Below are 18,520 nucleotides of genomic sequence, written 5' to 3'. Positions count from 1 at the left end.
GTTGTCATTTCACGACCCCCTTTGCCAGGGTTGGGGAATCAGGAAAATTTGACAAGTTTAAAAATCTCAGGTCAGGATTGGCAAACTGAAGAATTTTCATGATTCCATGACGGATCCCAAATTATCGATGGCTGCCTAACGGAGTTTCGATTGGGTGATCGGCAGTTCCAGCCAGGCCAGAGACTCGGAAATGGTGGCTAGATGTATGGGGGCCATTAGCTAAAGATTAAACATTCAATTGAATCAATAGTCAAGTAAAGGGTTGTAAGTAAATTCTGTTTAGTGTGACTTAGACAGATTTCAGCTCATATATAGTTTTCAAATCTGAACAACATTGAGATCAGAGGGAGGGGGCTGGTCCTCTTGTTACCTCACCCAGTCCTGTTCCTACAGCAAACAATGATATAGCAGTGATGATGATCCAGTAATCTATATATATAAAAGGCAAATATCACTGACTCATCACAAAATCTTCTGACCCATAAGGACTAGGAACTTGACATTTGAACTGTAACTTGCTTTTGTGATGTAGGCACCCACTAAGAAGGGATTTTTCAAAATTCCACCCACAAAGGGGTTAAAAGGGGTGAGATGATTATTGGGAATTCCCCCCTCACAGAGGAGAGTTAAGACGGCTCACCGAGCCAGGGCTATAAAGAATGCATGGTGCCGGCGATACCAAGTCACGGAGGAAGGAGGACACAATGCTCTATTCCTGGACTACTTTGCCACTGACAGTTACACACCAGTCTATTAGTTAAATAGGGGAGCCACATCAACTGCCAACCCTAAACACTGTTAAACATAGCTGGATGTGGCTCCCCAATTTGAATAATGGACTGCTCTGCAACTGCCACTAGAAAGGAAGTCCAGCCTTATGGTTCAGGAAATTTTGTGAAGAGTCAGTGGTATTTGCCTTTTAAGTACTTAACCAACCTATTTCCAGTCAGGAGAGGATAGTGTCTCAATTATCAGAGGTTAACCTATCACTTGAACTAAACATTGCCGAACCTCTCAGAGTGCAATAGGAGGAGAGATATTTTGACTCTTAAATGCATTAATGGAAAGCTTGATAGTCAGCAACTGTTTATCTGCTGTGTAAAGGGTACCGACAGCTCTCCCAGTGACCTTAAGTGTTGTGCGAAAATCTTTGGGGTATATGCAATTCCGGGTGAATTGCGGCAATTTTTCGCCCGTTTTTAAATTCGACCGTCGAATTCCGGCCGGCGGGTGCCGAAATTCGACATATTCAATAAAAAACGGATTCGACAGTCCCGCTGTCGAAAAACGGACCAATTGACGGATTTTGAATCGACTTTTTAGATGGTACAAAAAACCCGAAAAAAAATTGCGTGGAGTCCCCCCTCCTAAGCATAACCAGCCTCGGGCTCTTTGAGCCGGTCCTGGTTGCAAAAATACGGGGGGGGGAAATGACAGGGGATCCCCCGTATTTTAACAACCAGCACCGGGCTCTGCGCTTGGTCCTGGTGCAAAAAATACGGGGGACAAAAAGAGTAGGGGTCCCCCGTATTTTTTGTACCAGCACCGGGCTCCACTAGCTGGACAGATAATGCCACAGCCGGGGGACACTTTTATACCGCTCCCTGCGGCCGTGGCATTAAATACCCAACTAGTCACCCCTGGCCGGGGTACCCTGGAGGAGTGGGAATCCCTTCAATCAAGGGGTCCCCCCCCCCCTAGCCACCCAAGGGCTAGGGTTGAAGCCCGAGGCTGTCCCCCCCATCCAAGGGCTGCGGATGGGGGGCTGATAGCCATGTGTAAAAATGAACGAATATTGTTTTTTGCAGAAGAACTACAAGTCCCAGCAAGCCTCCCCCGCAAGCTGGTACTTCGAGAACCACAAGTACCAGCATGCGGGGGGGAAACGGACCCGCTGGTACCTGTAATACCCAAATAAAAACAGGACACGCACACCGTTAAAATACAACTTTATTTCACACATGCCGACACATACATACTTACCTATGTTGACACGCCGACTGCCACGTCTCCAAGGTCGAAGAATCCGGGGTACCTGAAAATAAAATTATATAGTCACCTAAATCCAGTGTCCTGTGATATTTGTAATCCAGGTACTTGGCAAAACAAAAAAACGCATACACGATCCACACGGACTGAAAGGGGTCCCATGTTTACACATGGGACCCCTTTCCCCGAATGCAGAGATCCCCCGTGACTGCTGTCACCGAAGGTCCCTTCAGCCAATCAGGGAGCGCCACGTCGTGGCACTCTCCTGATTGGCTGTATGCGCGTCTGAGCTGTCAGACGCGCATCGCACAGCCCCCTCCATTATCTTCAATGGTGGGAACTTTGCGGTCAGCGGTGAGGTCACCAGCTGTCAGCGGCTGACCGCGGGTAACCTCACCGCTGACCGCAAAGTTCCCACCATTGAAACTAATGGAGGTGCTGTGAGATGCGCTGTCTGCCAGCTCAGACGCGCATAGGGAATCAGGAGAGTGCCAGGACGTGGCGCTCCCTGATTGCCTGAAGGGACCCTCTGTGACAGGTGTCAAAGTCAGAAAAATATCAAGCTGCACGTTGCCATATATTCACCTCATGCGCTCGCCCGCTGCACATGCACTTTCTCTGGCGTGCGTGCACATATTCGCAGTTGCGTGACGGCGCCCCTACGGGCGTGCGCTTGAACGCATGGTATGTGCATTTACGGTAGAGTTTGTGTGCGTCTAGCAAGCGACACAATCGCTACTTAATAAATCCATATAGCAGGTTTAATAGATAATGTTCCCCTTAATAGTAACAGTAAGTTTGGTTAGTGTAGTTGGTCCCTGGACAAAGGAATTCCTCTTTTTGTTGTACGAAGGGCCAGACAGGGTTTGAGCAGATGTGTTTGGTACCTAACCGAAGAGTATTTTAATAGCAACAATCCGGTGTTGGTTAGGTAAAGATTAATCGCTCCTGCATATAGTTATGGCCATTAGTAGTTTCTGGACATTTCTTATATTGCAGTTCATTATCCATGCGGCGGGAATCCGGCGATTCCCTCCCACCTGAGCTGTTTGTAATAGTCACAGCCCACCTGTTCAAACTAACCTATGACTTTTTGTTATGATGCGAGGAGACATTCCTGTGTCCAATGAACTATGAGATTATAGGTCCCTTTGTAGTATACTGTATGCAGTGTATATAAGATCAGCCAGCCTGGACAGCTCACTCTCTCACTCCACAAACGGTTTTCATATTGACTAACTTGGAGCTGGTACCAGGAATAGCGCAGCGATCGTTCCCAGTGTGTGTAAGTAATTCTCTGTAATCAACTCGCTCTTTGTTTGTATTGGCCATTCACTCTCTCTCTCTCTGTTATAGTATAAGATTGTAACGTTATTGTATATTTCTGTCTAGATATTCTGTTAGAATTATATGTTAGCTTGTAGTGTATGACTTGTAAACTGTTTACCCCTTTTCGATATAACTAAAAGCTTGTTAGTAAAGGTGTTGGAACCTTAGCACGGTATCGTGTGTTCTTTACATTGCAGAGGGTAATAGGAGCGTCTCGATCGCTCAAACAGCTTTAGGATTAACAAGGTTAAGCAGCGTTATATCGCTGCAGTATTTCAGTACAAGGTTTACAGCATAAGAGTATCCTTTCTGTGTGTTACATTCAAGGTTTACTGATTGTCATCCTGTGAGCGTCTGCGCCGTTCGTGATCCCCTCGTGGTCTCGAGCGTCCGCTACGCTGGTAGCGTAGCATTACGGTAGTCGCCCGCCTATAGCGTGCTCGACACCACGCATTAAGCTGTGAGCGAGCGTGCCGCATGTGCGTCTCGATCACGGCCGAGCGTATGCTACGCTAAGCGCGTACCCTTACGGTACCCCATACGCCAATTGCGTACTGAGTCTCTTACCCATATAGTGAAGGTTATAAGGTAATCAAAATCAGCATTATCAATTGGCGGCTCGTCCGTCCTCCACATATCCACACTGACGAAAGCAGACGTTATCTGCCAGCAAGGGCGGGAAGGAAGTAGTGCTGGCTAGATAAGCGTCTGTTTCGCTACGTTGTAGGAGTGCTGGTGGAATCCGGAACCGGAGGTAAGAACAATACGCTATTATCTTTTAAAACTGTTTATTTCTGTTTTGTGTACACACACGCACATATCTACATTGTTGTATCTCACTCCCTTGTTGCCATTAGAATTGATTATTAGACATGTGCTGAGGAAATCTGGTGCTATTTAGTTGAGATTAAATAAGATTTTACTTACCGATAAATCTATTTCTCGTAGTCCGTAGTGGATGCTGGGAACTCCGTAAGGACCATGGGGAATAGCGGCTCCGCAGGAGACTGGGCACATCTAAAGAAAGCTTTAGGACTAGCTGGTGTGCACTGGCTCCTCCCCCTATGACCCTCCTCCAAGCCTCAGTTAGGATACTGTGCCCGGACGAGCGTACATAATAAGGAAGGATATTGAATCCCGGGTAAGACTCATACCAGCCACACCAATCACACCGTACAACTTGTGATCTGAACCCAGTTAACAGTACGATAACAACGAAGGAGCCTCTGAAAAGATGGCTCACAACAACAATAACCCGATTTAGTTAACAATAACTATGTACAAGTATTGCAGACAATCCGCACTTGGGATGGGCGCCCAGCATCCACTACGGACTACGAGAAATAGATTTATCGGTAAGTAAAATCTTATTTTCTCTGACGTCCTAGTGGATGCTGGGAACTCCGTAAGGACCATGGGGATTATACCAAAGCTCCCAAACGGGCGGGAGAGTGCGGATGACTCTGCAGCACCGAATGAGAGAACTCCAGGTCCTCCTCAGCCAGGGTATCAAATTTGTAGAATTTAGCAAACGTGTTTGCCCCTGACCAAGTAGCTGCTCGGCAAAGTTGTAAAGCCGAGACCCCTCGGGCAGCCGCCCAAGATGAGCCCACTTTCCTTGTGGAATGGGCTTTTACAGATTTTGGCTGTGGCAGGCCTGCCACAGAATGTGCAAGCTGAATTGTACTACAAATCCAACGAGCAATAGTCTGCTTAGAAGCAGGAGCACCCAGCTTGTTGGGTGCATACAGGATAAACAGCGAGTCAGACTTTCTGACTCCAGCCGTCCTGGAAACATATATTTTCAGGGCCCTGACAACGTCAAGTAACTTGGAGTCCTCCAAGTCCCTAGTAGCCGCAGGCACCACAATAGGTTGGTTCATGTGAAAAGCAGAAAACACCTTAGGGAGAAATTGAGGACGAGTCCTCAATTCTGCCCTGTCAGAATGAAAAATTAAGTAAGGGCTTTTATATGATAAAAGCCGCCAATTCTGACACACGCCTGGTTGAAGCCAGGGCTAACAGCATCGTCACCTTCCATGTGAGATATTTTAAGTCCACAGTGGTGAGTGGTTCAAACCAATGTGACTTAAGGAACCTCAAAACAACATTGAGATCCCAAGGTGCCACTGGAGGCACAAAAGGAGGTTGTATATGCAGTACCCCTTTTACAAATGTCTGAACTTCAGGTACTGAAGCCAGTTCTTTCTGGAAGAAAATCGACAGGGCCGAAATTTGAACCTTAATGGACCCTAATTTTAGGCCCATAGACAGTCCTGTCTGCAGGAAATGGAGGAAACAACCTAGTTGAAATTCCTCTGTAGGGGCCTTCTTGGCCTCACACCACGCAACATATTTTCGCCAAATGCGGTGATAATGTTTTGCGGTTACATCCTTCCTGGCTTTGACCAGGGTAGGGATGACTTCATCTGGAATGCCTTTTTCCTTCAGGATCCGGCGTTCAACCGCCATGCCGTCAAACGCAGCCGCGGTAAGTCTTGGAACAGACAAGGCCCCTGCTGGAGCAGGTCCTTTCTTAGAGGTAGAGGCCACGGGTCTTCCGTGAGCATCTCTTGAAGTTCCGGGTACCAAGTCCTTCTTGGCCAATCCGGAACCACGAGTATCGTTCTTACTCCTCACCTTCTTATGATTCTCAGTACTTTTGGTATGAGAGGCAGAGGAGGGAACACATACACTGACTGGTACACCCACGGTGTCACCAGAGCGTCCACCGCTATTGCCTGAGGGTCCCTTGACCTTGCGCAATATCTGTCCAGTTTCTTGTTAAGACGGGACGCCATCATGTCCACCTTTGGTTTTTCCCAACGGTTTACAATCAGTTGGAAGACTTCTGGGTGAAGTCCCCACTCCCCCGGGTGGAGGTCGTGTCTGCTGAGGAAGTCTGCTTCCCAGTTGTCCACTCCCGGAATGAACACTGCTGACAGTGCTATCACATGATTTTCCGCCCAGCAGAGAATCCTTGCAGCTTCTGCCATTGCCCTCCTGCTTCTTGTGCCGCCCTGTCTGTTTACGTGGGCGACAGCCGTGATGTTGTCCGACTGGATCAATACCGGTTGACCCTGAAGCAGAGGCTTTGCTTGACTTAGGGCATTGTAAATGGCCCTTAGTTCCAGGATATTTTTGTCTCCAGGCTTGACCATAAGCCCTGGATATTCCTTCCCTGTGTGACTGCTCCCCAGCCGCGCAGGCTGGCATCCGTGGTCACCAGGACCCAGTCCTGAATGCCGAATCTGCGGCCCTCTAGAAGATGAGCACTCTGCAACCACCACAGGAGGGACACCCTTGTCCTTGGTGACAGGGTTATCCGCTGATGCATCTGAAGATGCGACCCGGACCATTTGTCCAGTAGGTTCCACTGGAAAGTTCTTGTGTGGAATCTGCCGAATGGGATTGCTTCGTAGGAAGCCACCATTTTTACCCAGAACCCTTGTGCATTGATGCACTGAGACTTGGTTCGGTTTTAGGAGGTTCCTGACTAGCTCGGATAACTCCCTGGCTTTCTCCTCCGGGAGAAACACCTTCTTTCTGGACTGTGTCCAGGATCATCCATAGGAACAGAAGACAAGTCGTCGGAACCAGCTGCGATTTTGGAATATTGAGAATCCACTCGTGCTGCCGCAACACTACCTGAGATAGTGCTACACCGACCTCCAACTGTTCTCTGGATCTTACCCTTATCAGGGAATCGTCCAAGTAAAGGATAACTAAAATTCCCTTCCTTCGAAGGAATATCATCATTTCGGTCATTACTTCAGTAAAGACCCGGGGTGCCGTGGACCATCCCTACGGCAGCGTCTGAACTGATAGTGACAGTTCTGTACCATAACCTGAGATACCTTTGGTGAGAAGGGTAAATTTTGACATGAAGGTAAGCATCCTTGATGTCCCGAGACATCATGTAGTCCCCTTCTTCCAGGTTTGCAATCACTGCTCTGAGTGACTCAATTTTGAATTTGAACCTCTGTATGTAAGTGTTCAAAGATTTTAGATTTTAAAATCGGTCTCACCGAGCCGTCTGGCTTCGGTACCACAATAGTGTGGATTAATACCCCGTTCCCTGTTGCAGGAGGGGTACCTTAATTATCACCTGCTGGGAATACAGCTTGTGAATGGCTTCCAAAACTGCCTCCCTGTCAGCGGGAGACGTCGGTAAAACAGACTTTTGGAAACGGCGAGGGGAATACGTCTCGAATTCCAATTTGTACCCCTGAAATATTACCTGAAGGATCCAGGGGTCTACTTGCGAGTGAGCCCACTGCGCACTGAAATTCACTGAGAACGGGCCCCCACCGTGCCTGAACTTGTAAAGCCCTAGCGTCATACTGAGGGCTTGGCAGCGGCGGAAAAGGGTTTCTGTTCCTGGGAACTGGCTGATCTCTGCAGCCATTTTCCTCTCCCTCTGTCACGAGCAGAAAAGAGGAACCCTTTTGTCCGCTTGCCAACCAGGACTGCGCCTGATAATACGGCGTCTTATTTTGAGAGGCGACCTAGGGTACATCCCCTTTTTTAAGGCAATACTTCCAAATGCCGTTTGGAATCCCTGACCACTTTACTGGTAGAATACAAAGCACTTATACTTGATGCCAGTCGGCAAATATTCCGCTGTGCATCATGCATATATAGAAAAGCATCTTTTAATTGCTCTATAGGCAATAATATACTGTCCTTATCTAGAATATCAATATTTCCAGTCAGGGAATCCGACCACGCCACCCAGCACTGCACATCCAGGCTGAGGCGATTGCTGGTCGCAGTATAACACCAGTATGTGTGTAAATACATTTTAGGATACCCTCCTGCTTTTTATCAGCAGGATCCTTAAGGGCGGCCATCTCAAGAGAGGGTAGAGCCCTTGTTCTTACAATCGTGTGAGCGCCTTATCCCCTGTAGGGGGTGTTTCCCAACGCACCCTAACCTCTGGCGGGAAAAGGTATACTGCCAATAACTTTTTAGAATTATCAATTGTTATCGGAGGAAAACCCACGCATCATCACACACCTCATTTTATTTTTCAGATTCAGGAAAACTATAGGAAGTTTTTCCTCACCAAACATAATACCCCTTTTTTGGTGGTATTCATATTATCAGAAAAGTGTAAACATTTTCCATTGCCTCAATCATGCAATGTGTGGCCCTATTGGAAATCACGGTTGTCTCTTCACCGTCGACACAGGAGCCAGTATCCGTGTCGGCGTCTGTATCTGAGGTAACGGGCGCTTTAGAGCCCCTGTATGAGACATCTGGACATGCACAAGCTGAGTAGCCGGCTGTCTCATGTCAACCACTGTCTTTTATACAAAGCTGACACTGTCACGCAATTTCAACAGTACATCCACTCAGGTGTCGACCCCCTAGGGGGTGACAACACTATTACAGACACTCTACTCCGTCTCCACATCATTTTTCTCCTCATACATGTCGACACAAAAGTACCGACACACAGCACACACACAGGGAATGCTCTGATAGAGGACAGGACCCACTAGCCCTTTGGGGAGACAGAGGGAGAGTTTGCCAGCACACACCAGAGCGCTATATATATACAGGGATAACCTTATATAAGTGTTTTTCCCTTGCTGTATTGTTTATACTGCGCCTAATTTGTGCCCCCCTCTCTTTTTTAACCCCTTTCTGTAGTGTAGTGACTGCAGGGGAGAGCCAGGGAGCTTCCCTCCAACTGAGCTGTGAGGGAAAATGGCGCCAGTGTGCTGAGGAGATAGGCTCCGCCCCTTTCTCGGCGTCCTTATCATCCGTTTTTCTATATGTTTTGGCAGGGGTTAAATGCATCCATATAGCCCAGGAGTTATATGTGATGCATTTATTTTAGCCATATAAGGTTTTATCGATTTATTGCGTCTCAGGGCGCTGCCCCCCCAGCGCCCTGCACCCTCAGTGACCGGAGTGTGAAGTGTGCTGAGAGCAATGGCGCACAGCTGCGGTGCTGTGCGCTACCTTATCTGAAGACAGGATCGTCTTCTGCCACCGATTTCACCGGACCTCTTCGCTCTTCTGGCTCTGTAAGGGGGCCGGCGGCGCGGCTCCGGGACCCATCCAGGCTGAACCTGTGATCGTCCCTCTGGAGCTAATGTCCAGTAGCCTAAGAAACCCGATCCACTCTGCACGCAGGTGAGTCCGTTTCTTCTCCCCTTAGTCCCACGATGCAGTGAGCCTGTTGCCAGCAGGTCTCACTGAAAATAATAAACCTAAACTAAAACTTTCACAAAGAGCTCAGGAGAGCCCCTAGTGTGCACCCTTCTCGTCGGGCACAGAAATCTAACTGGAGGAGGGTCATAGGGGGAGGAGCCAGTGCACACCAGCTAGTCCTAAAGCTTTCTTTAGATGTGCCCAGTCTCCTGCGGAGCCGCTATTCCCCATGGTCCTTACGGAGTTCCCAGCATCCACTAGGACGTCAGAGAAAATAGGATAATTTTTAAGGGAATAATTGTAAAGGACACGCACACAGCATAGCAAATACTGTGTGGTGTACGGTAAGCGATTACAGTTGAACATCGTTTACATTTATAGAAGCGTGTTGGTTGTGTCGCTGTGGGCATATCTGAACTTTGTGCATACGTGTCTCGGACAACGTGCGAAATCACGTACGTGACGCAAAGGCATACGCACGTGGCGTGTTTACGCAACGGAGCATACGGATACGCCCACTAAGACTCAAATCACACAATAACCTTGTTTAGTGTGGGCGGTATAGTATAGCCACCTGATAATAGCACAGGTTTGTTCAGTTTTTCCAAAAAAGTATTAGTTAAAAGAAAACCTTTTTCTATTGCAAGACCCAGGGATTGGACCCCTGCCTGTATGAAAGGAATTTCTGTACAGAAAGATCAGTGTGTATATGAGTGAGTAGGAGTGAGTGTGGAACTTAAAGTATTATTTTTGTGAACCCACAAATCGGGATCCCGTCGGAGACCACATCAGGTGAGTGGACACTTGGTGGCGTGGGACTGGCTTGCCCGCGTTAACATTATACAAGGTAAAAGGAGCAAGTAGTATTCGTAGACAAAAGGACTGTGAAGGATTAAGCGCAGCCCGAGGGGTTTTGCGTATTACCCATATAGAATTAAGCTCCGGCTGAAGGTTTCGCAGCCTAAACAACCGATTCCATTGGTCGTAAAGCGTATGAATATTAAGTTATTTATGCACAGTACGACTGGACCGCACGTAATTGTGTGCATTAGTTTGTTACCTTGATACCCATTAAAAATTTACTGTGGGATCATAAACGCTATTTGTACATTCTAACGTGATTTGTGTAGGTTTTTGTTATTTTAAGGGAGTTTCACTGCTCACTCAGGAAATCTCCAACGACCAATACTTACTGGGGAGGGATCGCATACTCCCACACGCCCCAGTAAATAGAGGTTACAAAAGATCCCACGGATTGGATTGGCCAATTGGGGCGCAGAGTGAGTGAAGGCACTAGTGGAACTTTCACCGTCGCCTTACCGTGGGCAACTTGGTTTGTTTTGTAAGAATTTGCTGAGACAGCAATATCTGCAAACAATGGGGGCCAGTTGTTCAAAGAAGGGACGTCCAACAAGGGTTCACGTTGGTAGTTGTTGGCCCAAAGGGTCAGCACGGTCACACACACAGGTATTTTGCAAAGAATGGGAACGAATGACAGAGGATGATGGGGAGCAGTTTCCCCGGGTAGGCAGTTTGAACCCTGAGGTATTGCAGAATCTAAGAAAAAGGATAGGTCTAATAAAATCTGCAAAGCAGAGGATTAGACATTATGATTATTTACAGTTATGGCAACAGGAGGGTGAAATACAGAGAGGATTGGCTTAAGCGGGTGGATCTAACCCTATCAGAAAACTGATAGCCACCGCGCCACCACCACCATACATAACGGGAGAGCGGGTGGTTACAGAGAATGGCACACTGGTGAATGATAAAAATGCACTTAGCAACTGTATTATAGATGATAGGGATAAGTGTAACAAATGTAACAATGATAAAAGTAAAACTGTTAAATATACAACTGTTAACCCGTGCAAGTTGCACTCCATGTTAAACTTCCCTCAGGATTACCAGCAAGAAAGTGAGCCCAGCACGATGTCGGCACCTTTTCCAACAGCCATCACACAAGACATCCAGGTGGACGCGACCAATTCGGTAAAGGCAATAATCAAACCCCCTAACGGAGGGTCAGGTGAGGTCGTGTCCACAGGTACGTACGGTGTTATATATCACGCACAAACAAATGTACCTCATATTGTAGAACCAACACAAGATGATGTAATTGAATTTAACCCTGTCAGGGTGATCACAGTCCCCAATGGGAAGACTGACGCTCAGGGAATCATTCCCGTCAAGGACAGTGCAATGCGCCGTCCCTGGTCTCGGACAGAATTAAGGTCAATTATGTCTGAATTTCCTGATCCTAGGAAAGATCTAGTTGCATGTCAAAGGTTTATTAAAGAACTAGGAAACTCCACAGAACCCACCAACAAAGATTGGCGGACAGTGCTGAGGGCATGTTTGCCCTCCAGTGTTGACCCTGCGAAATTTATTGCTGATTGTAAATTAGACACGGAGGTACCTTGTACGGAGGAACACAATCAGGAATGTATTAAGCAGATCAACCGACAGTTAGAAGTATATTTCCCAGCCATTGTCGAGTGGAACAAAATCTTCTCCATAAGACAAAACGAAGGGGAAAGTACTTCTAATTATTTCCACCGGGCATTGCAGGACATGACTAGGTATACAGGTATAGAAAACATCGAAACAAGTGCACCGCACAGAGAAGTAGCAGTATTTGTGTTAATGGATGGTTTAAAGGAAGTGTTGAGAGCAAGGATACAGACCACCAATCCATACTGGAGAAATAACTCAGTGACTGCATTAAGGAACTCCGCTGTTGGGCATGAGCAAAACATCATCAAGCACAGGGAAACAAAGAAGCCCCAGATCCCTGTGGGTAAGTCAAAGGTGAAAAGGTGTTATAATTGCCAGAAAGAAGGTCATTTTGCAAGAGATTGTAGATCAAGAAGTAGACAAAAGTCATATCAACCCCCTAGACAAAGATATGAGCAAAGTTATAGCACACCAAATTGAAATCAGGGATCACATAGGAAGGAGTTTTGGGCCGCACCTGTAACATGCAGACAGGAAAGGTGATCATTAGGACTGATAGTAAGCCTGAGGTTACAGTTAATGATATTGGGAGGTCAGTTCCTTGAAGGCACAGGAACGGCCGGGAGAACGTTGTAAATTTATCTGTAAATGTTTTTTTTCTTCCCCATCTCTGATGTTCATCGGCAGAACTCAAACATCACATAGCTATTTGGTCCTTGCAGAAGTCTACCAAACCCCAGTGTGACCTACCGACATCGGTGTGTCCTGGCCAGGCGCAAAACGGTGGGGAGTGGAAATACTGGTGGGGAGGGGACTTCGCAAGGACACCAGTGGAAGTGTTGGTGTGACAGCCTGATGGTGAACGGAAGATCTGATAATGTTTTTTTTGTTTGTTGTTTAATGTAAAATGTGATGAATTGTTCTCTCTCTCATTTGTTTTTTTTCCTTTTCTCTCTTCTCTTCTTTCTCATGTTTTAAAGATGGTATGTCACACATCAGTTAGACAAATGGTAATGCAAGATTTTTGCTCCTTACAGGGAGATCGCTGATTTGGAAGGAATATTGTATCACCGGAGTGTCCGTTTGGAAGACTGAGAGACAGCACCTTTGAGATGACAGCAGAGCAAGAAAAACAACAAGACTAGAGGACATAAGACATCGTAACATTTTTCTTTCCCCTCAAAGTATTTTTTGTACCCCCATTACAAATTTCTCTTTCTCCTCCTGTAAGATGGACTCGCCCCAAGAGACTGCAGTCCGTGTTTTCCTGTTGACCATGATGTTGACCAGAGCAGTCTGTTTCGGTGAAAGTACCAGTGAGGTCGAGAAAGGATCCGGAATGGGTTTCTGATGACTGAGACGGAGGCGTAAATTTCCAATAGCAACACAATCACCAAGCAAAGGCGAGTACCAGAAAACGATCTAGCAGCCATGTTATTTGTAGACATTGTGAAGGATTGTTAGCTGAAGAGAACTGCATCTGTAGGCATTGTGACAATATAGTTGAGGATGGGTGTATCAAGAAATGTCAATCCAGTTTTAATATCCATATGGACCGGCATCCATTGAGTGACTATCACTCCTTAGTGGGTAAAGTGTTAAATCAGACAGATTGTTGGGTATGCTCTCAAGTACCTCAAGGTCATAGCAAATCAGGACTAGTACCATTCCCTTTAACTGTAGGAGAGGTACTTGAGCTAAGTGGTGGGAGGCCGGTGGACAGGAGGTTTAATATCTCTAGACCTCCTAGTTTGAAGCTCCACCAATATCATGTGGATAGGTCCTTAGTGTGCTTTAACATTTCCAATCCCCGAAAGCCGGGAAATTGGGAAGTGTCATGGAGTAATCAAACCATGACATTCTCACATAGAGCCGACAGATTGCCCATAGACACAGAGCTTATACGCCAGATAGCCGACCATGGAAGATTCTTCCGGTATAGGTACACTTTAGGAAGTAGGACCATGCGAGTTGGAGAAGTATCACCGGGATACTGTGCACATGTCGTACAAACAGATACGTGTACTAAACAGATGGAAAAACTAGGGTTAGGAGATTTCATATGGAAAATTTGTAATATGGTTATGTCACACTCCGTCCCATATGTTCTCCCCGATGATGCATATTTCATATGCGGGAGGAAGGCATATAAGTGGCTTGCCCCAAACTCAGAAGGGTTATGTTATATTGGAAAAGTACTGCCTGAAGTAATGACTGTATCCCATAACAAAATGAAAGATATTAACAACAACAAATTTGATTTATGACCCAACGATAGAGACAATGTTGTGATGAAAATGTGATTCCACGGTCCGTTTCTTTCACCCGTTTCTCCTTTGTTTTCCTCCAAGGTACAAAGACATCCGCTTGGAAGAAGAATTTGACAACCTTTTACACAAACCATTGATGGACAATGCCATAGACCCCCATTTTCCCTAGTGACTTTAACTTTTACGATAGCCCAATACTTTAAAGATTGTAAGTCTATGGACATTGAGAAAGCTTTTTGCTCAGCATTTATAGCAAAAGCATCGGGAGACTACAGTCAACATGTACATCGAGACAAGACATCAGACAAGACCTCAATCAGCAAATGTATATTAAACTCACATAGTTTATGACTGCATTTACCATAATTGCTTCTTATCTTCACCACTACAACTTTCAGGTAATGACACACATAGTCGATAGGGAATATAGGCACAGATATCAGCACTCACATATTCCCCCAATCATGTATCATCAACTAAAATGTGCTCCCCCATTTTGTTGCAACCAAAAGCCGAAAAGAGCTCGGTAAAGTTTGACAGCCCATCCACAGGCCCTTAATACTTTATAAGATGGAATTCAAATGTATACTTCGCAATACCTCGAAGCTTGATTTAAAACACGTACGGCACGATGATACATGACCCCTCAAACATGGATTCATACACACATGCTTCTACTATCTCACTAGGTCATACCTTTTTCCCACCTGATCCTCTTCTCCCTTACCCAATCATAGAAATGTATTACATATGACATATATTTTTCTCTTTTTGAACTGTTTTAGGAAGTGGCAGTTATTGATGACTGCCAAAGGGTGGACTGTCAAAGTCAGAAAAATATCATGCTGCACGTTGCCATATATTCACCTCATGCGCTCGCCCGCTGCACTTTCTCTGGCGTGCGTGCACATATTCGCAGTTGCGTGACGGCGCCCCTATGGGCGTGCGCTTGAACGCATGGTATGTGCATTTACGGTAGAGTTTGTGTGCGTCTAGCGAGCGACACAATCGCTACTTAATAAATCCATATAGCAGGTTTAATAGATAATGTTCCCCTTAATAGTAACAGTAAGTTTGGTTAGTGTAGTTGGTCCCTGGACAAAGGAATTCCTCTTTTTGTTGTACGAAGGGCCAGACAGGGTTTGAGCAGATGTGTTTGGTACCTAACCGAAGAGTATTTTAATAGCAACAATCCGGTGTTGGTTAGGTAAAGATTAATCGCTCCTGCATATAGTTATGGCCATTAGTAGTTTCTGGACATTTCTTATATTGCAGTTCATTATCCATGCGGCGGGAATCCGGCGATTCCCTCCCACCTGAGCTGTTTGTAATAGTCACAGCCCACCTGTTCAAACTAACCTATGACCTTTTGTTATGATGCGAGGAGACATTCCTATGTCCAATGAACAATGAGATTATAGGTCCCTTTGTAGTATACTGTATGCAGTGTATATAAGATCAGCCAGCCTGGACAGCTCACTCTCTCACTCCACAAACGGTTTTCATATTGACTAACTTGGAGCTGGTACCAGGAATAGCGCTGGCATTATCTGTCCAGCTAGTGGAGCCCGGTGCTGGTACAAAAAATACGGGGGACCCCTACTCTTTTTGTCCCCCGTATTTTTTGCACCAGGACCAGGCGCAGAGCCCGGTGCTGGTTGTTAAAATACGGGGGATCCCCTGTCATTTTTTTCCCGTATTTTGGCAACCAGGACCGGCTCAAAGAGCCCGAGGCTGGTTATGCTTAGGAGGGGGGACCCCACGCAATTTTTTTTCGGGTTTTTAACCCATTCCATAAAAAAAAAAAAAAAAAAAAAATTTACTTTAAAAAATATATAAATAATACTTGTGCCTCCTAAATAGACAAACCAAGTACCTAATCCCTTCTAATATAAATAGATATGCTATTAGCAATAAAAAAAAACCACAAAAAAAAACGTTTTTACATTTTTTTATTACATTCCGCCAGCAAAGTGAGGCGGATTGAAAATGACGAATTTACTGTCAAAAAGCACTGTTGTCGAATTTACATTCTTCAATTGAATATACTTTTGTCGAAAAGCCGCATTTGTACCATTGCAGAAATGTCGAATTTGTCAAATGTCGAATTTCAAAAAGTCAAATTTGAAAAGTCCGTTTTTTTGACGAAAAGTACTGTATTGCATTGTCGAATTTTTTTGGGGGGCGAAAAAGTCCAGTTTTTCGACATTTTCGGGAATTTGACCGCAATTGCATATTCCCTCAGTCCAGGACCTGTACTTGTCCAGAGCTAAAAAGCGGGCAATGAAGATAGTAAAAGACCAGCTACACCCCAGCCACAGCATGTTTAACTTGCTTCCTTCAGGCAGGCGTTACAGGGCTGTCCCCGCCAGATCCACCAGAAGCCTCAAAAGTTTCTTTCCCCAAGCTGTCCGCCTGCTGAACTCCTGAACATTGACTGACTAGACGTATATGTAACTAACTTGTGTCCCTACGGTATACCTATCTGTGTAACTTTACTTGCCACACACACACACACACACACACACACCTGCTTACCTGTTACCTACTTGGCTGTTGTATAGCAAACCGAAGACAAATTCCTAGTATACGTAAGTATACCTGGCCAATAAAGCTGATTCTGATTCTGATATACCCCTTTACCTTTTTACCTCAAAAGAGGAGTCCTAAGGCTAGGGCCACACATAGCGACCAAGCGGTACCCGCTTGGCCGGAATGAGCCGCACACGGGTGCCTATGCAGGCGCCCACACATATGCGGCGGTCCCGCAGCCGCCGGATCCAACAGCAGCATGCTGCGGTTGAGTTGGATGGCAGGACGGCGGGATTTCAATGTGAACACATACATTTTAATGTATGTGTTCACACAGGGGGTCATTCCGAGTTCATCGCACGTAGCAACTTTTTGCTGTTCGTGCGATCAACTTGACGCCGCCTATGGGGGAGTGTATTTTAGCATAGCAGGGCTGCGATCGCCTGCTATACTAAAAACGTTTCCTGCAAAACAAGACCAGGGTGAGACTTACTTACCCTGTGTGACGGATCCAGCGACGAAGGTCCCGGAATTGACTTCAGACATCCGCCCTCCAAACGCCTGGACATGCCTGTGTTCGCCTCACCACTCCTGGAAAACAGTCAGTTGACGCCCCGGAACGCCTCCTGCCTGTCAGTCTTCTTGTGATCGCTGCTGCAATCACTTTTTCTGCCGGCAGCGTCGCGACGCGAGTGCGCATTGCGCTGCAGTTCCTGCCCCTTTCATTCCGCAGTGATGAACCGCTGCGTGCGAACGGGTCAGAATAACCCCCACAGTGCGGCTGAGCTGCACTGTGTTCTATTGAATTCCCGCATGTCCGGCAAAACAGGATCCGTGTACACGCAAAAAAAACCTCCCGGCCAAGTGGGTCCCGTTCAGCTATGTGTGGCCCTAGCCTAAGGAGAGTGAGAAGCTAAGCAAGGAGACCTAGGGTCCTTTGGAATAGAGTCAGCCTATCCTTGCAAACCTTACATATTTAAAATACAGCGGGCGGAACTTGGCATGTCGTCCCAGCATTTACAGCACTGAGCAGGGCAGCATCAGACATGGGACGGGGCAGAGAAGGAGGGGGATTATTCTCGCGGCCTGACAAATATTGGCATTATACTTGAAATTGCGTAGCGAGGCACCGGTATTCAGCTAGTAAACACTTGGCCCTGCTGGTTAGTGATGGGGTGGTTGTCTGACACTACAGTGGCTACAATTTATTCACATTTTGGCAGATAAGGAATACTACAAACTGAATTTGCCAATGGCGAATCTCCTAAATTCACAGACGCCGGCAATCACTGACCCATATCTAATCTATATAATAGTACAGGCAGATCTGACATATTCAAACAACTGATGATAATTCTCTGAGTATAAGTATAGTCAATATATCACCAATATATCATTTATTCTAATGGAAATACCAATATACTACATAAAGCATGCATATTTCCCAGACTGAATTAAATGACATTATTGCAGTCACCAGGTATACAGTAAATACATAGATATATGTGGCATATATGATACATTACACACGATACCACAATCAGACACATTAATACTAATCAAATAAGAAGAGATGTATAAAGAATACACAGTATAATAATACAGCGCTATGATGTGCACGGTAACAGCTCACCTGCTGCTGCTTGCTGAGGAGTCCTGTCACCATGGATACAGAGCCGGGGAAGGAGCTGGGTCATTACCCCGTGTACACGAAGGGGGCGTGGGCAGCGTGCTGCGTGTTTCCGTCTCCTGCTCGCAGTACAGGGAAAGCAGCTGCA

At 46.2% G+C, this 18,520-nt stretch overlaps 1 protein-coding gene across 3 annotated transcripts in view; it reads right to left on the bottom strand.

Annotated features, from left to right (window-relative positions):
* Positions 1–18,520, bottom strand: part of C9H22orf23 (chromosome 9 C22orf23 homolog) — a 106,482-nt gene that overhangs the window by 87,557 nt on the left and 405 nt on the right. The window contains exon 1 of one of the 3 annotated variants that reach the window (XM_063940562.1): positions 18,376–18,510. The exons of 1 other annotated variant lie outside the window; for it this stretch is intronic. In XM_063940562.1, the coding sequence (XP_063796632.1) occupies positions 18,376–18,408 (33 nt within the window). In that variant the 5' untranslated portion in view covers positions 18,409–18,510. Of the gene's footprint in view, positions 1–18,375; positions 18,511–18,520 lie in introns of those variants that run through there. One more of the 3 variants, XM_063940563.1, reaches the window with a different exon arrangement.

This window comes from Pseudophryne corroboree, chromosome 9 (genome assembly GCF_028390025.1).
Source record: "Pseudophryne corroboree isolate aPseCor3 chromosome 9, aPseCor3.hap2, whole genome shotgun sequence".
Lineage (NCBI taxonomy): Eukaryota > Metazoa > Chordata > Amphibia > Anura > Myobatrachidae > Pseudophryne > Pseudophryne corroboree.
This window is presented reverse-complemented; position numbering and strand designations above follow the sequence as displayed.